The sequence below is a fragment of the Pogoniulus pusillus genome, chromosome 7 (assembly GCF_015220805.1).
Source record: "Pogoniulus pusillus isolate bPogPus1 chromosome 7, bPogPus1.pri, whole genome shotgun sequence".
Lineage (NCBI taxonomy): Eukaryota > Metazoa > Chordata > Aves > Piciformes > Lybiidae > Pogoniulus > Pogoniulus pusillus.
In genome coordinates, this window is record NC_087270.1 from 8375453 (window position 1) to 8396097 (window position 20645).

A 20645-nucleotide genomic window follows, 5' to 3' on the forward strand; every position below is an offset into this window, starting at 1 on the left:
CAGGGTTTTCCATTTGTGGCCATAGTTTTCTCCTATTACTTATTTGTCAGAAATGAACATGAACTTGCTAATCACCTGAGGTAAAAGCAGTTCTGATGCTTGGGTGAAATGTTCTAGAGATACTGCAGAAGGATTAGGAGCTGCAGTGTGTTTCTAAGAAAGACAAGGCCATTACACACTCATTAATTTTCATCTTTCTGTGAAAAGAGCCACTTATCTGAGACATATCACAGGTTTCTTCCTCCAAGCTGCCCTCCTGAGTCAGGTTCAGCTCTCCACCAGGGAGATCAGCCAGCAGACTATAACAGAATATGCTGAACACATAACAGGAAGATACATGACATATGAAGAGAAATGTGGCAACCAGTTTGAAAAACACATTGCAAAACCAAGCATCTTTCCACTTTCCTCCTGTTGGATGCATGATCTGCCACAGGTCAGCATACTCCAATACTATTGTTCTGCTTTGAGGCTAATTGGAATGGCTTTGATAGCCCAGCAAGCACAAACAGGTTCTTGATCACCCCGGCCTGGTGGAACTGATCACCAACTGGCCAGAAGGCACAGACTGTACAAAACCTCCAGAGGAGAGAGTAACTCGTGCTGAAGAAGCTCCTCCCTATGGTGATCCCTCTGATCAGGAAAAGAACTATACTTTGTTCACAGGTGGTTCCTGTCATCTTGTTGGGAACAAGTGAAGATGGAAATCAGCTGTCAGGAGTCCTACCAGGAGAGTTACTGAAGCAAGAGATGGAGAAGAAGAATCCAGTCAGTTCACTGAGGTAAAAGCTGTCCAACTTGCTCTTGATGTGGCTGAACGTGAGAATTGGCCTATCCTTTACCTCTACACTGACTCATGGATGGTAACCAATGCTCTATGGGGTTGGCTAAAGGACTGGAAAAAGAGTGGTTGGCAGAGGAAAGGAAAGCCTATTTGGTGTGCTGATCTATGGCAGGACATTGATGCACGACTGGAGAGAATTCCAGTGAAGGTGTGGCACAGACACACACATGCTTAAGAGCAGAGCCACTGAGGAACACCAACACAACCAGCAGGTAGATCAGGCTTTTGCTGAAGACATGCCAAAGACTCTTTCCAATTGTATCCCAAGTAGACCTTGTCACCATTTCTGAGATGACTTTAAGCTTGGCAAATTATACCCAAGAGCTTAAATGCCTCCATGACAACCTCATGCAAATGCACAGGTTAACTGATAAAGGCAGTATCTGTAGGAATCCACATAAGCCAATTTGCCATTAGTGTGCACTGACTTTATTTCAACTCAGATCTCACGGAAAGCAGCAGTATGAACAAACACAGCTGTTTCCATTTCCATTGGAAATCATTTGCCCCTGTAATGTTTCAAAACTATTTTAACTAAGCCAAAGGTTTATGTTAGCATTGCTTTCATTAATGATAGCACAACACAGAAAGAGTTGCATAAGCTTCAAATATGAAGCCTCATTTTAGCGTCGTCCAGCTTTGCTCTTCAATGCTTTCAAAGTTTTCTTCATGATTGGTCCAATTTCTTCAATAAGAAAAAAGGGGCAAGTTAGGACTACAGCTCTGTCTTAAAATTATATCAGTATAATATTAAGGATATATAAGACTGCAAGTTATTAAAACTACTATCTTGATAATCTTAGGAAATTCCATTTACTTTTCATAGGCTTCTTTTCATCTCGAGTCATCATGCTTGAACTAGAGCTTCCACAGTTGCTAGCAGAGATCAGAGTTGACAATGTGTTATTTAGGTCTCTGCTTTCTGGAATCCTTGTTCTTTAAAAACAAAGAAATAAGGAAAAAGATGGTGTTTGATATCTAACTACTCTTCCCTCTGACTCATTTTGGAAAGAAATTATCACCAATATTTAAGACTTTACACCTCTAAAAACCATGGGATAATTCAGGTTAGAAAGGATCTCAGTTACCTAGCTCAATTACAGACAAATATTAAGTGATCAAAATTTATGACAGATCAAATGTTTAGCCATATGATTGTGAACCATAGTGCCCTGTGCTCTGGTTTGTCCTTGTGTTAGTTTCCCTTTTCTGAACATAGCTGAACTGCTAACTAGTTCTGACAGAAAACGAAGGCAAATGTACAGAGTTTTTTTCCTCCCCCCAAAGTAGGAACGTCTAGCAAAGTGGACAATAAGTATTAGCTTGGAATCCTCAATCAACAGTACAATGACTGAGGCAGAAAGATACAGAGCTGATGCTTAACTGCTCAAAGTAGTTAAACCAATGCAGCATTAAACTGTCAGCATGATGTCACCACTGTGAGCAGCCCTGTGTAGCTCATAACCTACCACTGATGTCTAGTGTCAGTTATCATTTACTGCTGCACACTCAACTGCAATAGAAGACTACCAGGGATCTGTAAGCCTGCCATTGTGCTCCTGCAAATCCTTCTTACCTCCTGCAAGACCAGCTTCTCAGTGATAATTTCAGCTATACAAATTCTGCATCTTGCAAAACCTACAGGTTTTCAGAGGACATGGTCAATAATAAGTTTAAGCTCATCATGCCTAAACAAAATCATTTCTCAAGGCAAAGCAGCAACCCTCTCATGGCTTCTAACACAACAGCAGTTCTTCCTACTTTATTGTGCCTGAGGAAAACAGACATGCAGGGCTTTGAGTACATCATTCACCCACAGGTCCAGAGATTACTATAGCAGAAAGGATATCTACACTGCTGTACTTAGACCATCTGTATTGGAAGGCTGGTCTGTCACAAAGCAGATACAACTTTCCACGAGCCAACTACAAGTGAAGGCCTATCTTGAAGTGACTTAAGCTACTGCCTTGGTGACTAAGTTTTCATTGACAGTATCAGCAGTACAGAGAGAAGCTTTTTCCCAATTTCATGAGCTGAGGTTGCGGCTAAACATTGTATCTAGAGCAAAAGCCATTTTAAGTTTCTATACCTAGGCTGTCACTCCTGCCCCATATCACCACCATCTTGGGCAGTAAGTCAAGGCTGCATGACTAAGTCGAGCTCCTGAGATTCACAGAAATACTTGGTTTTACAGGGTATCAACCATGAACAATAAACTCAGATCAGTTCAGCTGTCTAGTTTACATGCTTAAGGTTGAACAATTACTCAGTATAACTGCAGGCACTACAGCATCATGACAGAAATAACTTAAAATTACTCTCCTGACATTCAACTATGCTGTCAGTCTTGTATCACATTTTTAACCGCTTAAGTTTTACCCTCTCTGTTCCAAACTGTCACTATCTACTCACATATTTGTCAACTTGCATAACTGTTCACTAATTCTGATTACTGAAAACCAGCTCACTTGCTGCTTCCCCACAGGGATATTTGGAGAGCATTAGCTGAAAAGTAGTTACACTCACAGTAGTGACAGGGGAGAGCCCCATGCTCACCAGCAGTCACAGCAGAGTGACCACAATTTAAGGCACCCACGTTCACACAGTACAAATACTCTCCATAGTTTTTATGGTCCAGCTGCTGGCACACAGACTCATCAACTCATGGGCTGCTTCTGAATCAAACTGCTGATTTTTCTGAGACAAGAACAGATATTCAAACAATAAAAAGCAGCAGTCTTTCTCCACACTGTTGAGAAGAGAAGTAGAGCTCATGCTATGGATAGTTTATCTCTCTATTGCAACCATCCTCTTGGATACTGATCTGGCAGTACCAGTAGGATAAACATATCTCAGCTTTGGTTCTCGTGGCTGTTGAACTACTCTGAACTAAGATGTCAAAGAAAATTTGGCTTTGTGCTGTACACAGTAAACATTTGTGGAATCCCAGTTTACTCTTTCTCCAGTGATTAGTGTTGACTACTGCTACAGACCAACTTTTCCAGACAGTCCTTTTAAGTGCCAAAGCAGAAAACCACCATTGGGAGCATTTAAAGTTCCTGAGACTCACTCTGGTCAGCTGTATCACTGCAAACAGCTGACTGGGATTTTACTGAAGCATGGGAACTTGCAAGGCTACTAGGCAGGTTTATAAACACAAAACACCAATACAGAATCATTCTGGGATGACAAGTGGCATCAGCATAATCTGTAGAAAAACAAGAGCATCCACTCATTTTCCAGCTGAGAGAGTGAGCTGGCACCCTGGAGACTCATGCCATGATAATGCATACACAGAGAAGCACACAAGACTTAAAAAGCAAGTTAGTTTCTAGACACCAGCTGCTTAAAAAAAGGAAAGCAAATAGAAAGCTATTTATAACTTCAAAAACATTTTGTCAGCAAGTTTTGGTACTGATAGAGACACCTAAACTCTATTTAAAAGCATAGTACAGAACACTGACTTGCTCCTTTCTCTGGGCTGAAGTTGTGTGCCAGGTCCTGCAGTCCCATGCATTTCTCGCTGTCTCCGTATGTTCTTGGGTTGTCTGGCTGCACTGGTCACATAAGCCATTTTCACTTGCCTGCCTAATGCAAAAGCAAAAAGGAGAAGATATGCAGCTTTTTCACCCTTTATTTTCAACGTTCAGTTGATGATGTGGTTGTGTGGCAATTTCTAGGTTTAAATTGAAAAAAAAATAAGTTACAAAATCAGAACAGCAGAATCTGGTATCAAAGTAGTCACTGGGCCATAGCAAATGATACTAACTGCATGCAGTATTCCTTTGTGCTAACTTTGGTACTTGTAATTACATTTGTACTCTCTGTATTGTTGCTTAGGATCCTCACTCTGTAAGCAGAGTAAGGTATGATTTGTCTACTGCATGCTGCAAGTATTATGCATTCATTTATTGTGTTAATGCAGACATTTATTTTTGGGGAAGCTTGTCATTAATTGAAACAGTTTGTTTCTTGATAACTTCTCCTAAAGGTACAATATTAGTGCTCAGTACAAACAAATCACTAGACCCTACATATCAAATGTCAAGATTAGCAGAGGAGACTGAGGTTTGTAAGCGGAAAAGCTAACCACAGATCCTACCTTTTGGTTTCTCAGACTGAGCTGAAATAATGTTTTTTGTAAGAGTCTTCAGTTTCTCTTCTCTCTGATTAAACAGTCTGGAGTACATTTCACGCCAAGACTCACATTCCAGGAGGCTCTCATTTTTAAAATCTCTCTGGCAGTGTTTCTTCCACAAGTGGTCAGACTCTTCTGTAAATGCCTACTTTGAACACAAGGTATCTTAAAGCAAAGATTTAGAGGTACTATTCTTCAAGAGTATACCTGTTCCCTGAGCCCATAGATAAAACCCAGTTTCCTGGTGGAGAAAGTTGCAGAACAAACTCCACCAACACATACTGTCACAGGTAGCTCCAACATGAAGTGTAGCAATATCACGCAGATACCAACTTCAGTCTAGAAATCACATAACATGAAGTAGCAGTGCTCTCTTTCTGAGTTAGTGAGCCATGTTTAGGCTAGATTAGCACAAGCTCAGGCTATACCTGCTCTCAACTTTAGGCATGCAGAGAAATGGCCAATATTCATTCTAAACTGTTACCCACTCAGAACCTCAATGCCCAGATGCATCCTGGAGCTGAAGACCTGGCCAGTGCAGTTAAAAAGACTAAACCAACCAACAACTCCCACCCACATAAAACCCCACCGCAGATACTTCCCAATTAGAATGCTTTGCTGGTGATGACAGCTGGATTCAAAGAAGTACATACACCAGAGAGAAAGCCAAAACAACCCATGAAGGATTTTTCTGACACAGGGTGCAAGAAAGGCAGAGAGAGACACCTCATGTCCTGTGTGCTTCCACGAACAGAACAAGGCAGAATTTACCGGATTACACTCCTCTATTCGAAACAACTGCTTTGGTGTGCAACGTGTTAGCACAGGCTCAAGAATTTCAAAAGGCACACCTCCTACTTCATGTAGCACTGCAGAAGATGACATCGTTTTCAGCATCTCATTTGGCTTACTCAGTGGATAACACCATTCAAACAGGTGAAAAGTACAAGTTCATTTTAACAAGCACTGACAGAACACAGGTTTAGAAATTAGGCTATGAAAACGTCTGTAAATCAGCAGTTAGATTCAAGGTTGGAAAAAGCTTCTCTGAACAGCTATTGCCTCATCTTTACCTATGAGCAACACTCCCCTCTCTGCCTACACAAGGAAATGAACAGCTTCTTAATCATTCCAACTTATGTAAGCAAACACCTTGGAGGGGAATAAAAACACCAACAGCAAAACACCACAACAACAAAACCACAAATCAGCAGGTGTTTTGGTTTGTAATTTATAGGACCTTACATTTCAACTAAAACAGGAACTTTATCAAAGGTAAGCTTCCAAAGCAAAACTCCACTTAAGCACAGTCACAAATTGATTTAAGTGCTTTTCAGCCTGCTAAGTCACCATGTGCAGGGAAAAGCAGGATCTTCTAGTAGGCCAGTTGTTGGCATAGGCTAAAAAGAAGGGTGATAAACTTTCAGGCACAGCCTGATACAAATCCCTGCAAGTACTCACATTCAATGTTGTTCTGAAGAACACGGATGCACTGTTCATACAGTGTAAGCATCTTGGAAAGATGGACTGTTTTAGGGCCGGAGTAAACTTGCATTTTGGAGTTCAGTCTCTGTCCTGTGAATTGAACCACCTCATTGACCTCCACAGGCGCTTCTTCAACAGGTTCTAGTGAAGTTGCAGGCAAAACATTGGACAGAGTTTCCTTTACCTCCTGACAATGTATAATACTTAAAAGACTCGACTTTGAGAGAAACACAGCTGGTAAGACAAGTATATTTCTTTTTCTTGAAATACAAAGTTATTGCACTACAATCTGGGGTTCTTGCACAAATACGATAGAAGTCTGTTCACTGTCATCTAGCACCAAGACAGCACATACATTGCAAATGAGCTGCACCAGCTCAAGCCAGCCTTGCATTCTTTAGCTTAGGTCTGTACTCACATCTAGATTACTGTTACCAGTCTACAGCACATTACTGATCTTCCTGAGTTATCCTAGAGAAGCCAGAAGCTGCAACAGCAATGATGTCTCAAGGCCAGTGCAACACAAAACCTCACAAGAGCCGCTAGAGGAACCTCTGGCACTTTGAGTTGCCTACCTATAAAAGTGTTGGCAAGTTCCTATGCCAAAGCTAGACCTAGCAGCTCCTGTGTTTGTTTTGCTTAAGATAATGTCTACCCAGGATTTGTCTGCTATAAGGTCTAGGCAGGAGTAAAGATAAATAGAGCCTATAGAATTACTGCCTGCCATCTCTCCATCTGTGGTAACCTCCCATGGTATTTCTTTATTCAGCAAGCCAGAAGAGTGAAGCTTATAATTCTCTTCAGCTTCAAATGATTTCTTACAAATGAGAAAGCAAAAGGTGAGACATTCTTTGCCATGGGCATGTGAACTCACATAGTTTAATAGGAAAAGATAAAGACATCTCTATATAGAGCTCTAAAACTCTGCACTACTTCACATTTATCAGCCTTGTATACTACTTACTTTCAACATCTGCAGCATATGGGGGAGATGAGGTTGAGATGCCTGTCAGAAATTTAGGCAGCGGAGTATTAAGAAGATCTTGGAGGGATGCCACCTTGGCCTGTGCAGAGTCAAGAAAACATTGTGTCAATATTACAAATTAAGGTTTACTGAGTCTCAAAATAAGCTAAACCCCAAACAAACAAAAAAACCCCAAACAAAACAAAACAAAAACCCCACCCAACCTTAACCAAACTCCAAAGTTAACCTGGGATAACTACAATTATTGCTTTTCCACACTAAAAGTTACTTTTCAGCATACCCTTCTATACTCTACTTACTAAGACCACATCACAAGAGGAACTTAGTGGGCTATCTGCAATCTGTTCATAAGAAGAACAGAGTAGTAGTAGTTCAGGTAACAGGCTTTCAGATAAACAACTACCGAGACCAAAGGCAGGTAATGAATGAGACTAAACTGCAAGATGGCAAAACATCAATTGAATGTTCACAGGCAAACTAAATGTCATCCTGAAAGACAAACAGCTTTATACCCAGCACTGTGAAATCTCCTATATTAAGCTGAAGAAGTCATTTAGCCTCAAATTTTCACAGATAACTGTCTCATCCCACTTACAGCAGTTCCAGTTGCAGTTGTCTCAGACAAGACAGGACAAGTCCATTTTTGCTCTTAGACAACAACCCCTTCAATATGCAGCAATCTGGTAAAGATGCAGCAGTCTGGTAAAGCATAGGTCCCCACAAATGCTCAGCATCACATGCAGTATCTACGTTTGGTCTTTGTTGTCCTCCAGTTGTAAGCCAATTACAGCTCAAATTTTGCATTACCCTTAACTTCATTTCGGTATCTTCAATAAGCAATTTTTTCAGACTGCTGGCACATCCCAGATGTTCATACACGAGCCTCTACATTGATATTTCTCCATTTGAGACAGAAAATACCACATTCAGATTGCAGATCTCCAACAATAATGCCAGAAGCTTTCACATCACAGTAAAAAGACTGAAGACACCTCAAATTCCCAGTGCACAAAAGATCTTCATTTAAATCGTCTAATTAATACACATTTAGCTCTACCTCAGAGGAGCTACTTAAGCTACTTCCACTTCAAGGGACTAGAGCAGTTCAAATTACAAACATGGCTATGTCACTTTAACATGCAATACTGTGCTTACTTTACTTTGCAGGTAAAAAGCAGATTAGCTGATATGGGAAAAATGCTATTGGCATACAGGAAATCATTCTAAACAGGCAAGATGAGTCAACTGTAAACTGCCAGCATGCAACAAACAATCATTTTTTTTGGCCTTAATTATTGGCAATTGCAATGCAGTTCATGTGCCAGAGCCATGCAATCTGTTGTTTAAAGTAAACACAGCTTAATTTCACTGAAAATAGTCCAAAACACTTATTTATCTGCAGTTTCTTTGCTATTATCTCACTTTTGCAGTGGTTTACCTTCTTATTGGGAGTTTCTGACTGATCACCTTCACTTGTTTTTACATCTTTCTTACCCTCATTTGCATGAGAAAACGCTGAAGTCTTTCTCAGTAATGAACTGCTTTTCTGTTTACTACATTTTTTTGGCTGCTGGCCAGTAGAACAAGTCTTTCTCTTTCTTTTTGCAGTAGCCTGATCATAATTAAGATAAGATTCAAAGGACATAGTAGGAGGCTCAAACTCCTCATCACTAGATAATTCGGCTTTTCTTTTTATTACACGAATTTGTTTCGGTTTCTTCACATGCTTAGAATTTCTCTGTTTGAAAGCATCCTCACAAGGCTTTCCCTTCAGGAGTGACAAGTCTTTGACTACAGAGCAACACCGCTTTTCTGACACTTTCTTGTTGTCTTGCTCTTTTAAGTCACTTTTTTCAGCTTGAGCATCAATACCCTGGAAAGCATGATTAGAACTATTACTATGGCTACTACATTCTTCGAGAGACTCAAAATCTCTGCTTTGGTCAGTCTTTTCACTGTAAGTATGCTGCTTAGCAGAACCACTGCTGCTACATTCTTTATGATCACATTCTTTTTGAGACTCTCTACTTCGGTGGATCTTTTCACTCCAAGTATGCTGCTTATTGAGCTTTTTAGAAATGGGAGCACTATTGGAACTTCTGGACACCAGCACAGATGCTCTGGATTTCTTTGATTTCTCCTCAGAAACAGAAGATTTTGCCTCATCTTTTCCAGTATTTTGTTTTCTTCCTCTGTGAGCACTGCAATAGAAAAGAATATATTTTTTTAATCACATCCCACACTACATTTGATGACAAATACTTGACAAATCACTTTTACCTGTATTTGTAAAACTAAAAGCACTTGAGTCACACTGTAAGTCATAATTTTACAAGACCCAGAACTGTGCTCTTATTATTTATCAGTACACTACCTGGCAATGTCACTCACGGATGAAGCAGTGCTAAACATTACAAGAACTGACTGCATAAGAGGCAAGTAGGGATATAACCCCCAGCAGGCAAACATGTCTGACAGTACTATTTGCTTATGTGTTGGACACTAGTTTTCTTTGCACAAGTTTTCCTGCACACTTTAAAACACACAGGTATGATACTTATGAATCATAGAATCAACCAGGTTGGAAGAGACCTCCAAGGTCATCCAGTCCAACCTAGCACCCAGCCCTACCCAGTCAACCAGACAATGGCACCAAGTGCCTCATCCAGGCTTTCACTGAACACCTCCAGGGATGATGACTCCACCACCTTCCTGAGCAGCCCATTCCAATGCCAATCACTCCCTCTGCCACAACTTCCACCTAACATCCAGCCTATACTTCCCTGGGCACAACTTGAGACTGTGCCCCCTTGTTCTATTGCTGGTTGTCTGGTAGAAGAGACCAACCCCCACCTGGCTACAGCCTCCCTTCAGGGAGTTGCAGACAGCAATGAAATAAGTAGGAGACAAAGAATTTACAATGTGCTCTGTGGATGATACATATCACACTGGTTCAGCCTTTATGCTTTGCTTATCACAGGTTATGTTATTTCTCTTGTTGTTTGAGCTTCAGATTTAAAAATACACTATTTAGTCAGCCTAAACCTTCAGCTTTCTCAGCAAAGCTACCTCAAATTGTCAGGTCTGCAAAACATCTAAAGCAATCAGCTTGGCCATGGCACCAGTGGCTGCTTCATTCTGAGAAGCTGCATCTCTTCGGTGCAATTACAGTAGCATGGGGTCAGAGGAGCAGAGTTAATATGACTAAACAGTCTCTGTTTCAGTCAGAGCCACAGGGCTTTAAAAATCCTGTAGTCTCAGTGGAATTTATATACAGTAGGTTTGTGGTAACCTGCTAATGCTTTTGCTAACTAGTGAAATTAAATTTAGTCCTACTGAAAGCCTCTCTCTGGCCACAAGGACATTATAGTAAAGCCCTCTATACAATGAAATAACTGGAGAATAGCTTAATCTAACCACCACCTCTGGAAGAAAAAAGCAAGCTTCCAACTCCCCTGAAGTGCAATGGAATGCCCATCATTGACTTAGTCCCACTTGCATCACCTGCGACCCAAGAACTTGTGCAGAGAGGATAAAAAAACAGTTGAAATTTGAGTGCTAGTTGGCTAATTGACCAATAATTTTGGTCAAATCACTGATTCGTTTGCTGGCATTTTGAAAAAAGACATTTCTTCTATTCAATGTATGGATTTGTCCTGCTGGATATTTGTCATTCCAAACATATTCCCTAAGCTTTAAGCTTTCCAAACTGTATTTTATAGTTACAATGCAGGATAATGAACTTCTAAAACAGAGTTAGTTCACACCTACCTTTGATTTTCTGAAGAAATAAGTTTTTTCCATTGTTTTACCAGGGTTTTAGCTGTATTCCCAGCAGTGGCATGTTTCCTGAAGCTGTTAACTGTTTTGCCTATCCCAGTTTCCTGTTGAAGATAGTGCAAGAAAAATGAGCAGACTACATCATGACTAACACCCCAAATAAAACCTCTGCTAAAGCTGCTATAAACAGTTTTAAGCTATCAGGGAAAGTAGCCTTATAGCAGTCACAGAAATAAACTCACTCTATACTGTAAGCAGAACTGAAAGGAAGATATTTACAATCAAATATGGGGAATGAAATGCAATCTTGATCCATAAAACTAAGAAAAGCAACTGTCCTCCATTGAATGTATCCATTCAAGAATTTCATTTGGGTTGAATGTGTACTCTTACAAAACACCTAATCAATTCCAATTCCCTTTAAGGCTCATGCAGGTACATTTTAGCATGTTGGAGAGCACACATGATGGACATACTGCAATTCAAGATGCATTTCAGCCAGGAGTAGCATGAGGTCAAAGGAGCAGAGTCAAAATGAATAAACAGTCTTTGTTTCAGCCAGAATCACAGGGCTTTAAAACCCCTGTACCCTCTGTGGAATCCATATACACTAGGTTTATGGTAACCTGCTAAAGCTTCTGCTAGCTAGTGAAATTAAACTCTTGTGAAGTCTGAACACAAAAATATACATGTGCTACTCCCACATCATCAGCTCACACCTTAGAAAGGTTTTCCTTAAATTCACTTTGATCAGCTTCTATACCATTTGAGCCACACTGGTTTGGTAGGTCAGTGCATTGCAAATAGATGCAAGAAATTCCCTGGGATTATTTCTTAAAGCTATTTATGTTCTTCAATTGCATTAAAAATACACTGAGTCCTCAGTTTTAAGAGGAAAGAAAGGACTTTGTCTATTTGACTTGAAAAGTGTGTCATACTGGAAAGCATTCAAGTTTTCTGGGAACACAAATTGCCATTTTAAACAACTAAGTGCAATATAAGACTGTTTTGTTTCCCAGTAAAATATTGTTGTATTCCAGTAGAAGTCTACCTGTATTTAAGGCAGGAAAATGCCTTTGCCTGAACAGGCCAATCCAATTTTAATTAACATGTTTTTCTCTTTCTCACAAAACCCATGTTTTCTCTTCTTGCCAAAATACATACACATTGCTCATGCTACCTAGAAGCTTCTCAGACCAGCATGAGAATTTCTAACATAACATTTGACAGGATACAGCATGGATAAAGATACAAGTCACAAGTACCCTTACTTAGGATGCCTGCTTTTTAAACACAAAAAGCTAACTTAACCTTGCTAATAAAATATGTAGATAACTGATCTGAAGAATTATTTGCTTTGTCTTAAACATTAACTTGAGAGCAGTTTTACAGTGAAAAGAAACCAACCCCAAGGAGCAGAGTGTTCTCTGTAGGCACTGATCCCTGCTCAGCACAAAGCATGCTGGCCTAATGCTGCATTTATATTTCCCTGTATGTTCAGCTTCCAGCTAGCCTTTGGAAAAGGCTCTACAGTTCCCTGTACAGAGCTCCAAATCTTGATTGAGAGTCAGAATTATGAAATGCAACATGCTCACTAGTACTAGGATTTCAGACCCAAACATTTGACACAGTAATTCACTAGGGAAGAGTTTAATGTATTATTGGTCACTTACCACCAGAATGTCCAGTGATATGTCCAAACCCTGGAGTACCTTCAGTGTTTTTATGATCTGGAAGGAAACATATGAATATTTTCTTTTAAAAAATAATCTGATGTTATATTTTTCTCATCCTCATTCACACTGTGCTATTTTGAGGCAAATGGGAGTATGTTAATGAAATCAGATTATAGGCTGTGAAAAGGAAGCAATGGTGATGTCTACTTCACCCATAAGCCTGGTGACATGTATGAAAACTAGAACACATAGGTAAGACAGTGTGAGAGAGTCTCTATCTGCCAGAGTCAGGGCCTGTGCTTTTCTCCCTGGGCTTTTGCTGTGTAACCCACATAATTCTGTTTCTAACTCCCCTTGCCAATCCTCCAAGCCCACCTTGCACATAAGGCAAACTCTGGGATAAGGTAGAGGGGTGGAAAGAAGGTGGAGGGGTGGTTGGGGGCCCCTCCTGGGGACTCTGATTTCTGGGAGGGGTACTGTGTTTCTGTATTATCTTTAACTTGTTTATTTCTGTATATAGCTGTAAATATTGTAAATATCTGCTTCTAGTGCCATGGTCTAGTTGATTGGTTAGGGCTGGGTGATAGGTTGGACTGGATGATCTTGGAGGTCTCTTCCAACCTGGTTGATTCTATGATTCTATGTTGTGCTAAGATGTAAATATAAACCTTCATTCCTTAACTTCCAGCCAGCTGAGTCCAGTCTGGGTGATTTCATAAGGGGGGGGGAGGTAACTCCCAAACCAACACATACACATTTAATCCAAAAGTTCTCAATGCTGTTACAGAATGTCCCAAGAACTCCAGGACAAGGTAAGCACTTCTTTGCTACACATCAGGGCTGTGATACAAACAGCACAGTTCTGCCAACCTCCCAGTTTCAGTGACAAATGCAGTAGGCATGGATCTACCACTACAGAGATTACAATAAAGATCAATAATACATTAGTACAGGCTACACATATATGCCCACACTCCTCATGTAGCTGTGATCCCCATTTGTCACAAAACCAATAGAAAAAGCTACATTATGGAGAACCAGCACCACGCAAAAATCAACAAGTCTCCCAGCAGGTCTCCTGGTCAGCAGCACCACTCCACCAGTCTAAGCCAAGAAAAGTCAGAGCTGGCCCAGACTGTGAAAAATAAGGTTTAGAAACCTTAACAGCAATTTGTACATTAACAAAACAAACTCAAGACAGAACAGGTGTTTTCTTTCCCACTGCCAAAGTGTGTACCTGTTACAAAACTCAATATTCCCATCAAAGCAAGAAAGGGTTTTTCAAATACAAACTTTCTATGAGAAGTTTTTTAGTAACAAGAGTCTCATTCATAAGCAGAGTATACATTTCTCTGGCAGTGGCTATACAGTAAACCACAGTCTTGCAGTTGACCACGGGCAAGCAGCTTGCCTTCTCTTTCACAAAAATCCATGAAGCTGTGTTATGTAGATAACAGAATTAATGCTGAACTAAAGGAACAGCATTTCCTAGGGTTTTCACAAAGCCTGGAATGTCAGTCAGGTATTTCAGAGCATTGCCACTTCTAAATGCAAGGTCAGAAACCTGAAGGAATGCAAAACAGACTATGCAGAATCTGTAACTACAGAAACAGCTGTGCAAACTTAAATAACTGATGAACTGTCAGTTAACATATTAGATACTGTCTATGAAATGGTGTTGCAGGAGGTGGAAGAGATACTAAAATAAGCAAGTAGCAAACCTGAAGAAACATTTTACGAACTGCACTGGGGGAGAGTATTTTTCTCTGTTACAAGCTTCATTGTTTCTGCAATGCCATAATAGCAGAATCCCACACAATGTCAAAATCATACCATCAACCAGGTTGGAAGAGATCTCCAAGATCAGCCAGTCCAACCTAGCACCCAGCCCTAGCCAGTCATCTAGACCATGGCACTAAGTGCCTCACCCAGGCTTTGCTTCAACACCTCCAGGGACGGTGACTCCACCACCTCCCTGGGCAGCCCATTCCAATGCCAATCACTCTCTCTGTGAAGAACTTCCCTAACATTCAGCCTAGACTTCCCCCAGTACAACTTGAGACTGTGTCCCCTTGTTCTGTTGCTGGTTGCCTGGCAGAAGAGACCAACCCCCACCTGGCTACAGCCTCCCTTCAGGTAGTTGTAGACAGCAATGAGGTCACCTATGAGTCCCCTCTTCTCCAGGCTGCACACCCCCAGCTCCCTCAGCCTCTCCTCATAGGGTCTGTGTTCCAGGCCCCTCACCAGCTTTGTTGCCCTTCTCTGGACACCTTCCAGCACCTCAACACCTCTCTTGAATTGAGGAGCCCAAAACTGGACACAGCACTCAAGGTGTGGCCTGACCAGTGCTGAGTACAGGGGAAAGAATAACCTCCCTTGTCCTACTGGCCACACTGTTCTGATCCAGGCCAGGATGGAATTGGCTCTCTTGGCCACCCGGGCATACTTCTGGCTCATGTTCATTATAATCATTGCATAAAATAATGCAAAAGATAAAGTAATTTAACTGAAGTCTCTTTTGAGTAGGCCTTCAAAAACAAAATTAAAATGGATTGCTGAAGTGCCTTGCTCTAACCATCTCTTTTAACACATCATTTACAGCCCATCCTGCGTCTTCTTTATTTCACTGGACTATATCCAGTCTTTTTCCCCCCAATTCTTCTCATGTAAACACAACACACATGTAACCCTGCACTGCATTTCAGACTATTTTACTTTGTAGTTATGCCCTTATGGAAAAGCTTGACTCACTTTAAAAGAGATGGTAAACTCCATTAAAAAAATGAATACATAAGCTCTATATACACAGTTCCTGAACTGTTTTATGTGATTCCCAAATACTGATTTCTGAAGAATGAGCCAAAGTTCTCACAATTGTTGATTCCTCCAATAACTGACATTCCAAGCAAATCCAAGACACAAGTCCTCACAAAATGTAAGCAGACAACAGAAACAGGTCTCACAGAGAAACTGAGACCTGGCACACACATATTGGTGTGAGACAAAAGTGAAGATGATAATATGAACAGCAGCAAGCTGAGGTGGAGTGGAGAGAAAGAAGGTCGAGGGAAAGAAAGTGAGCATTTGGAAAGCAGAGGGCTAAGAGCAATAGGTAAGAAGCATGTAAATAAACAATTCTCCAAGAGTCAGAATCTAAAAAAGGTGACCATACCAGCAGGTCCCAGGTGCTTGCAATCACACTTGGTCTCTTGCCACTGCAGTGTTGCTCCATCATCTCTTATACAAACACTGTACACTCTCCTCAGTTTTAGCAGCTACAACTGAACCCTCCAGAAGGATGGGACCCATTAACTGGTCCCCAGGTCATTTGTGGTCAAAAGACTAACTCAATGTCACCATACTTAACTCTTCCCTGCTTTTTCTCCTTCCCTCCTCACTCACTAGCTGCATCTCTTTTTCAAAGATATGCTTACAATTATTTTGCTCATCCTCTTCTATAACAGTCTGTGAAATTTAACCAAGTCCTTCACTTCTGGATGAGTCAGACACCTTATCTGAAAGAGCATCGAGACTTTGAAGACAACAAAACAACACTAGAAAAATCCAATGCATTCTCAAGCAAGTAATTCCTATGTCCTTGATAAAACAACAAAAAACCCCTACCCCTCAAATCTAAAACCACATCAGAAAATCCCATTTGCCTCAGACCACTTATCCAGTTCTATTTTGCTCTACTGAATCTAATAACTAATGAATCTTCCTGCTAATTAAAAGAGTCTTCCTTCAAACACTTTATATAACAGAAGTACACACACTTCATCTTGGTTCTTTAGTTTCCATAATTTATGCTAGCAAGAGCTATAGCCATTCTCTGGCTGCCTTACTGTCTTTCCAGCTTGGCACTCTTGTTTATAAAAGCAGTCTCCAAAACAGGATACAACATTCCTGTAACAGTCCCTCTCAGACTATGTAACAATAATAGCAGAACCTTGCTAAGTTACCCAAAGATTGCACTTATTCCCTAAGCCATTGCATTGTACTGCAATTTCATGCTCAACTGATAATGCAGCAGAGCTCAAATCATTTTAGGAGTCAATGCTTTCCAAAACAGTCTCCTATCCCAAATGACCTATATTCATACTTCCTAGCTGTGATTTTCCAGTGAGCCATGTTAAAATGCATGGTGCTCATATGAGAGTAGCCTAGCATATGATCAAAGCTGATTTCTAGAAAAGTCTCTCAATTTGACACAAACTACTTCAGTATTTATAGCATTTCTTTACAATTCTTGTATTTCTTCTAAATTAACAGACTTTAACAGCACCATGCCAGGAACCCCTGCACAATCACTCCCCAATCCAAAAAGATCCCAGCACAAACCCACAGCCAAAACCACCAAAAAAACCCAAAACAGTTTTCTGATGAGCTCTGACACTTATCTGGGGTGAGTGCTACTAAAATCTACTTTATGTATTGCATAGGGTCCGTAGTATTACTACTGTCACCACATCATACTAAAGCAAGTCAAATGCCTCATATTTATGACAGTTATTGTCAGCTGAACACAATTTGTGATAAATTTGGCAGTGCATAGCTACAGTCTCACTGAGCAGCATAGATGATGGCACCATCCTTTACCTGCTCATCAACTGCATCTTACATAAAACAACATGCAGCTGCTAAACCCTTTGCTATCAATGCCAACAAAGATCATTCCATTCACCTGTGTAACTAGTAGCACAGTACCTTTTTCTTGCCCTGATGAACTTCTCTTATATCATAAAATACATGCATCATTAGTTCTGTTCTCTCTTTGGTCAGTTCTGAGAACTCACTGGGGTTGCTATCAAAACTTGAACATTAACAAACTTTTGATGTGAACAACGTTCTGCATCTTCTCTAGATACTACCAAGTACTTGGCAACTATTAAAAAGTGCCAATATTATTCTGAAGCATGGTACAAAAACACTGGCAACATCAACACTTACCTACATACATATTCATAATATTATTATTTTTCCACCTATACCTAAGACTGTCCTCTCTGATTTTAAATACATTTTTTATTACTAGATTTACCTTTCATTAGCAGTGTGTTTCATGACTGCAACTTTATGGCTATTACTTTCCCTGCCATTCCTTAGCCCCTGTAATGCTCAAGTATTCCTATTTCACCAGAGACAGCGGAAGGGCTGCAGCACCACCATTAGTCCCACTTGACGCAGCACCTGCTTGCAGTCACATCAGATGAAAACTGTGCATCTATTCCCTTGAAGGCACCAAATCTGCCAGGGCTATCCACATTTTTCATTTGAGCTGAACATGAAACACTGTTTTGAGATCACTTAAAAATTAATTACCTCTAGAATGGTTTATTTCTTGTCCTTCTCAATCTCTTTCTGAATAGCACATGGACAAAGACAATATCCGATCACTTTTGTAGCACAAGGAAATTCTAGGTTCATTGAACTGCAAATTAAAACATCTGAGGAAGGACTTGCACAGAGAGTTGCATTTGGACAGGCACAGCCTACAGCACTGACATTCAAAAAGATAAACCATGACTGGCTAAAATAAATCGATGTTTCCTGTATATGCATACACACACATACTTTGACAACAAACAGCAGGCATGATAAATAACTAATCTTTTCAAGTTCATTAGCTATCAAATACAATGCAGATTAAATTTGACTGCCGCTCTGTGCCTCCAGACACTTCCACGAATATCAAGTTTAACGTCTTAAAAATCTATCAGGGCAAATGTGTTCTAGACTTTCAAACGACTCCTCATTTTGAGTACACCTTGTTCAGTCAGATGTGATTTATTACTTTGGATAACACCGAAGCAAGTTTGGCAGAGTCCAGGCTGCCGTTCAGAAAACAGAAGATGCTTTCTTTTCCCCTCCACCCCGGAGCCTGTGTTTATCTCCCTGTCTGCCTCTCGGTACTTTGAGTGTCAAGCACAGCGTCCACAAGCTGCTCTGATCCCTCTCCCCACTGACGTTTGCTCGATTCAAGTATTCCTTATCAGGTCTTTGCAGCCACTGAGCTGCCCCACTATCCTACAGAAGTTGTTCGGTTCTTTTAGAGATAAGAGAAGCTTTGTTCTTATTGCACTGGGAATAACAACAACTCAAGATGAGAGCACTCCAACTCCTCCTGCTGCAAGCCTTGAAAGGAAGTGCTGTCACCCGTTTCACCAGGAAAAGCTCTTACAAACGTAGACAGCAGAATCCCAGATGCTGCATTTTGACCTTCACGGCGGGACTGAGACTTGAAGCAACCAGAGCTACCTGTTAGATGTACTGACACGGCACCCAGCTTTGACTGTCCGTCTCCTCGACCGCACGCAGTGCCTCCTGGCCACTCACTGAAAGCTTTAGCCTTTTCTCACCCCAGGAAATAAGGGCGGGCAACCTGACCTCCACCCTGCCCTTCTTTAACCCGGTCATGACACGGGAGAGAAGTAAAACGGAGACCCAGGCCTGTAATCTCACGCCGAGTCTCGGCTTGGCGGCGCAGCTGGCTGCGCTGAGCGCATACACCGCACTCCCCGCTCAGCCGGAGCGGCCGCCGGCGCCGCCGGGGAAGGGGCTCCACGGGCCCGGAGCTTCTCAGTGCGGCGAGGGCTGGCGGCCCCAGCCAGCCCCAGCGCAGGGCTTCGTCCGCCAGAGGCCACCTGCACTGCGGCTGCGGTACACATACACAAGCAACCGTATGTTAAGAGAGCGAGCAAACGCCCACGACCCGGGGTGGAACCCTCGCTCTCCTCCGCCCGAACCAGCGGGGCAGCTACCTCCGCGGGCTCCGCGTAGCTCAGCTGCTCTTTCAGTTCCTGAACCCGCTGCACCACACTTCGCCCCTCCGCCATGGCAGACACTCAGCTCCCCGTCTCTCCCCGTCTCACCGGGAGTGCCGCAGCCGCCGCACGCCCCTCTTATAGCAGAGCACAGAGCGCCATAGGCGGTGCCGCCGCCCGGCCCTGCTTCAGGTGCTTCCGCCCGTCCCCACCGGCGAGATCATCTCTGCCTACCTCTGTCACCTCGGTTCTGCCTCTCCCGTGCTTTCTGCCCCTCGCCTCGCCGCTGGGCTCTCTAAACCGCCCTGTGCCCACGACTGAACTTTCCCTGGCTGTTTCGTGAACTGAGGTTGGCAGCCGTGGACTGAACCATGCTGGGGACGTGCCCACTGGCGGTGCAAGCAGCCCTGTTGGGCTCAGAACTGAGCTCAGGTCTTTTTGTCCCGCAAAGGCAGGTACAGTCAGCTGAGCCTGACCCATAGCGGCTTATCCCTACCAGGCTTTTTGTTAATACCTGCAGCTGACCTGCTTGTTTGCCACCAAACGATACAGCAATAAAGATCGCATGCATTCTCTTTCGACTAACAGCCAGGGGAACTTGTTATTTGTGGCTATTCATGCTGACATTTATTGCTCATGGTACTTTCTCATTGGCTCTCCTACTGCCTTCCAACATTTGGCATTTCACAGCTATAAGTTTATCTGTAGTTCTTGGGGGGGGGGGGAATCATAGTTTTCATATATATATAATGCATAATTCAGCCTCAAAGTTGTAAGGTTTGTAAAATATTTGAAATATTTAATAATAAAAAAAAAAAAAAACAGTAGTTCACTCTTTACTGAAATCAGCTTTATCAAACTCTTTTTTGCCAGATGGTGAAGCTGCATTTTACACCACTGCTCCATCACTGCTCATGGGCAGTGCCCACTGTACAAGCGCTCACACGGGGGCTGCTTTCCCCTCCCCCTCTTT

At 41.8% G+C, this 20645-nt stretch overlaps 1 protein-coding gene across 1 annotated transcript; it reads right to left on the bottom strand.

The window, feature by feature from the left end:
• Positions 1 to 1250: 1250 nt before the first annotated feature.
• LOC135176657 (elongin-A-like) lies at positions 1251 to 19773 on the bottom strand. Its single transcript, XM_064145815.1, has 11 exons — positions 19670 to 19773; positions 12906 to 12962; positions 11224 to 11336; positions 8891 to 9653; positions 7432 to 7531; positions 6444 to 6608; positions 5754 to 5851; positions 4947 to 5127; positions 4309 to 4432; positions 1662 to 1780; positions 1251 to 1529 (listed from the first exon to the last, which is right to left on the bottom strand). The coding sequence occupies exons 1-11, from the start codon at positions 19742 to 19744 to the stop codon at positions 1468 to 1470; spliced, it is 1857 nt and encodes a 618-aa protein (XP_064001885.1). The 5' UTR covers positions 19745 to 19773; the 3' UTR covers positions 1251 to 1467.
• Positions 19774 to 20645: the final 872 nt, after the last annotated feature.